General features: G+C 31.2%; 1 protein-coding gene across 1 annotated transcript; it reads left to right on the forward strand.

Moving 5' to 3' along the window:
* Positions 1-234: 234 nt before the first annotated feature.
* LOC11439640 (WRKY transcription factor 72A) lies at positions 235-4,556 on the forward strand. Its single transcript, XM_003608971.4, has 5 exons — positions 235-444; positions 2,188-2,262; positions 2,381-2,941; positions 3,083-3,196; positions 3,437-4,556. Exons 1-5 carry the CDS (start codon positions 322-324, stop codon positions 4,403-4,405), a joined length of 1,842 nt encoding a protein of 613 aa, XP_003609019.1. The 5' UTR covers positions 235-321; the 3' UTR covers positions 4,406-4,556.
* The last annotated feature ends 634 nt before the right edge of the window (positions 4,557-5,190 follow it).

The following is a 5,190-nucleotide window of genomic DNA, read 5'->3' on the forward strand; positions in this document are numbered from 1 at the left end:
ATCAATTAATCACAAGAAAAGGAAGGCTCCGGTCACCGGTGGTGGCAAAAAGTTTGACCTTAAAACAAACCCTTGTTTGTCCCATGTGACTATACAAAATGTACGAAACTTCAAAGATGGTACCACCAATCACAAATTTGTATTTTTTTATATTTTAATTAGTCAAATCCTTTCAAGAGTCAAATATTCATGCAGGTCCTCTTTCTCTACTTTTTCTATATATTACCATAAAGAGGGGTTTTGTTTGAAAAACCTAAAAGGTTTACAAAAGCAGATCAAGAACAAGAAGAAATAACATCTAGTTTTTCTCAATTTCCATATATGGAGTGCAGTTCTGGGAGATCTGGTGATGGAGATAGTGGACTCAAAGATGATAAGAGAAGTGAGCATAGTACTGGTGATGATCATGAAAGTCATCATCATAAAAAGGAGATTATTGCTGAGGTGAATACTTTTATATCCTTTTTATAATTAAGAGCCATTTTTAGCTTTTAAATCACAAAACATGTCTCTTTTTCTTTCTCTCTATATATATGGATCTATATGTTTGTTTTGGTTTATGTTGATTAGATTTGGTAAAATTAAGGGAGAAAACCCAATTTTTTATAAATGATTTTCTAGTTCTTCATCATTTGCAATCCTTTTTGGAACTATCTATCTACAAGTCTTAAACAAAGGTTGATATATCAACAAACAAAAAAAATATTATACAAAACTCTATCATGTTGATTTTGTTTATGAATTGCAATCATATAAATACGTTTATATCCTTTTAGATTTTTATTACATAAAAGAACACTCACAAAATAGAAATTAATCATAATTCACGTTTATATAATTTCATTTGCCATAAAAAAAATAAAAAATAAAAAATAAAAATCATTGTAATTAACGTGGGTCATGATCAGGTCATTAATTCCTCCCCTTCCTTCATTATCCAAATCCAAAATCAACTTGCTATTAAGATTTAAGTGGCTCCCTCAAAAAAAAAAAAAATTAAGATTTAAGTGGCTATTAGTTGTGTCTTACTCTTCTGTGAATTATAGACAAATAACCTTTCGTGCATGCAAGGCAACAAACTTAAATCCATATAGTTAGGACATAGAGATTGTATAGAATTTAATCAATTATTTTGTTCTTATTATTAAAAGAAATAGACTTCGATTCTTAATTTTGGCTTTGTACATGTTTTGACAAAACTTAATTTTGTTTTATATCACTGAATATTGTTCATCCTAAAATTTTTATACTAAATAATAATTTGTACATACCATAAAAATATATACCACAATCCTTCAGTATTTATTGGCTATAATGCATGTATGTTAAATATCTACCTCCATCCATAGCCCCAAAAAAGTTTGACCTCCATAAAATTGTTAAAAATGTCTTCTTCTTTTTTTCAAAAGTTTGTTAAAAATATCTATCTCAATCATTTATCTGTTAAAGCATTCACCAATAAAAAATAATCTGTTAACATATAAAAAAGGATGATATATCTACAATCTGGCAAATATTGAAGTGGCTAATGTTGAATATGTTTTTTGATAGAATTGTAGTAGTCTTAGAAATAGTCAACACCGTAAATATTAAATTGAAAATAGGCGTCGGCAGAAGTAATAATACATGTACACACATGAGTCGCAAAAAAAAAAAAAAAAAAAAAAAACATGTACACACAAGTCTAAATCCAATTGTGCATGTTCTTAATTTGCAAAAATCTATTGAAGTTGTTAAATTTTTCTGGCATATACTACTATAAAGGGTTTACTTTCCATTAATATACACATTTGATGAGAGTTGACCTATGCATGTGCCACACACAAAACAAATGATATATGGAAAACATGATACTTACCCAGCACATGCAAGTTTAAATTAATTTAAATAATTGACCAAATATGAACAGGGGAAAAAGATTCATTAGGCTTCTCATGTATATACGTATAGTTACTGATTGAAGACATGTTCATAATTATAATTTCATTCAAGTACATGAAACCTCATTTTCCCTTTCTTATGTCATTTGGAAATACTCCCAAGTTTATTTTTTTAATATAAGGAACAAGGAACCTAGTTACTGTAGTAAATAAAGTGAAAAAAAATGAAAAGGAAAAAATTGCATTTGCTCATGAATATATAATTAATCAATGATATGATCTTATATTTGCCTATGTTGTTGTACAGGAAGCACCCATTGCTAGTACAGAAAGATCAATTGAGGCTGGTCCAAGCACAATATCCTCGCCCAAAAATGATAAGGTTAAATTTTTTTTATAACACTATTATTGAGTTTTATTGGATTATTGGTGTCAACATAGTTGAGATGACCGACCTATAGTGATTCTACCTGTTTTTCGATTAAAAAAAAAATATATAGGTTGATGAACAGCTTGAGACAACAAAAGCTCAAATGGGTGAGGTGAGAGAAGAAAATCAACGGTTAAAGATGTGCTTGAACAAAATAATGACTGAATACCGAGCACTGGAAATGCAATTTAACAATATGGTTAAGCAAGAAACAAAAAAGAACAATGATAATAACCATGAAGAAATGAATGCAGAATCAGATCTTGTTTCTCTCAGTCTTGGAAGAGTTCCTAGTAACAATATTCCAAAAAATGATCAAGAGAAAGTTAACAAAGTGTCTAAACTAGCATTGAATAATGATGAAGAATTCAATAAGGAAGAGTTGTCACTTGGATTGGAATGTAAATTTGAAACATCAAAATCAGGTAGCACAACTGAAGGGTTACCAAATATTCCAAGTCCAGTGAATAGTTCTGAAGTTGTTCCAATAAAGAATGATGAAGTTGTGGAGACTTGGCCACCAAGTAAGACACTCAATAAGACAATGAGAGATGCTGAGGATGAAGTTGCTCAACAAACTCCTGCAAAGAAAGCTAGAGTTTGTGTTAGAGCAAGATGTGACACCCCAACGGTAAATACTTCTCTATTTCCTCACATCATTTTATATCATATTCGATGTTACATGGTGCAATTCGAAATAGAGAAATTGTAAGTTTTTCTCTTAGTATAAATAATGAAAACCATTTGTTCACACTTTGATTTCTCAAAATAGATGAATGATGGATGCCAATGGAGGAAGTATGGACAAAAAATTGCAAAGGGAAATCCTTGCCCTCGAGCTTACTATCGCTGCACAGTTGCACCATCATGTCCAGTTAGAAAACAGGTACATTTATATTTTCATTACACTCTCATGTTGTCATTGTGTTTCAATTGAAATTAATCATTTACACAAAGTAGAATCTTAACTATTCTTCATCAAAAAGAAGGACAAAGAATATAAACTATTCATTTATTTAGCACCTAGAAAATTTACGCATATTTTGTGCTCGAGGCTACAATGACATTTAATTGAATGTTTTCACATATCTAAAATGCACCACGTACATGTAATTATAAATTTCAGGTACAAAGATGTGTTGAGGACATGTCTATTCTAATCACAACATACGAAGGGACACACAACCACAGCCTTCCACTTTCAGCAACAGCAATGGCTTCCACAACTTCCGCGGCCGCATCGATGCTATTATCAGGTTCATCAACCTCAAACTCTGGTTCAATGCCATCAGCACAAACCAACAATAATCTTCATGGCCTAAACTTTTATCTACCAGATGGTACAAAATCAAATCAATTATACCTATCCAACCCTGCACTATCATCTCAACATTCACATCCAACTATCACTCTTGACCTCACTTCAAACCCATCAAATTCTTCAACATCATCACCCTTTGTTAGATTCAATTCAAGCTACAACAACAATAACCAACTACCAAGATACCCTTCTTCCACTCTTAGCTTTAGTTCTCCTGAATCAAATCCCATGCATTGGAATAGCTTCCTCAACTATGCTACTACTCAAAATCAACCATATAGTAATAATAGGAACAATAATAACCTAAGCACTTTAAACTTTGGTAGACAAAACACAATGGAAAGTATATACCAAACCTACATGCAAAAAAACAACAATAGTTCAAACATTTCACAACATGTAGGTTTACAAGATAGTACTATATCTGCAGCAACAAAAGCTATCACAGCAGATCCAACTTTTCAATCAGCTTTAGCTGCAGCACTTTCTTCGCTTATCGGAAACACCACCAATCAAGGGAATCAAAATCAAAGTGCAGGAGAAAATTTGAGTCAGAAAATGAAATGGGCTGAGATGTTTCAAGTTTCTTCTACTTCATTGCCTTCATCAAGTTCTAAAGTAAATGGTTGTGCTTCAAGTTTCTTGAACAAAACGGCACCGGTGAACAATACACAGAATGGAAGTTTGATGTTGTTGTCTCCTTCTTTGCCATTTTCTGCAACTAAAAGTGCTTCTACATCTCCTGGTGGTGATAATAGTGACAACACCAATTAATTGGTGATTATTTATTTTAATGTAGTTACTTAGGAAATTCTATACTTTCTTTTTTTGATTGGATTTATGTATGTAATTAGAGAATTGAATTTTAGTGTATTATTCTGTATCTTGTTTTATTGAAATAATATGTTTTGTTTTATTTATGGTACATAATTTTTCTTTGAAAATTATTGACTGTGATAAATAAACGACATATTAAAAACTCAAGTAATAAAATTGAATGACATGAAAGTAAAAATTGAAAACTATGAAAGAAAAAAAACACCAGAAACATGATTTTCAATCTCATACACACGTAACTAACAACCAAAGTCCAAAAAAGTTTTAACCGTCCAAGAAGCTTCCTCTTCACAGTTTACAAATTGTTGAAAATTTTGTTATGCACAACATTTCCAGTGTCGGCTCATTGACTTTCGGTTGGAAAAATTTGACATATAATTATCATTAAGTAATAAATAAATCAAAGAGAAATATTAGCACAGATGAATTGACGTACAAATGTATTGGACGTATTTCACCATCACATGTAAGTTATCTGATGTGTTGCTCATAGCTAGTACTCTTTATGATATAATAATCACTTCTAGCTAGCTAGCATGTATGTGAAATATAACAAAGTCTCAGGAACAATTTCTTGGATGCTCAATGAAACTCAATTGATTTATCCTATTGCTTAATTGATGCGTGGTTATGTGTTTGTATATTGATTTGTGATGATAGGAAAAGAGAGGTTTTAGGATGGAAATATAAACATATTCCTGAAAATCCAACGATGGGAATAA

This window comes from Medicago truncatula, chromosome 4, assembly GCF_003473485.1.
Source record: "Medicago truncatula cultivar Jemalong A17 chromosome 4, MtrunA17r5.0-ANR, whole genome shotgun sequence".
In the NCBI taxonomy this organism is placed as follows: domain Eukaryota; kingdom Viridiplantae; phylum Streptophyta; class Magnoliopsida; order Fabales; family Fabaceae; genus Medicago; species Medicago truncatula.

What these genes read in the sequence shown, in the direction of transcription:
- LOC11439640 (XM_003608971.4), top strand. Translation starts at nt 322, where the DNA reads ATGGAGTGCAGTTCTGGGAGATCTGGTGATGGAGATAGTGGACTCAAA. An exon ending in CCTCGCCCAAAAATGATAAG is followed by an intron (nt 2,263 to 2,380) that starts GTTAAATTTTTT and finishes AAAAATATATAG; the next exon opens with GTTGATGAACAGCTTGAGAC. An exon ending in CAAGATGTGACACCCCAACG is followed by an intron (nt 2,942 to 3,082) that starts GTAAATACTTCT and finishes TTCTCAAAATAG; the next exon opens with ATGAATGATGGATGCCAATG.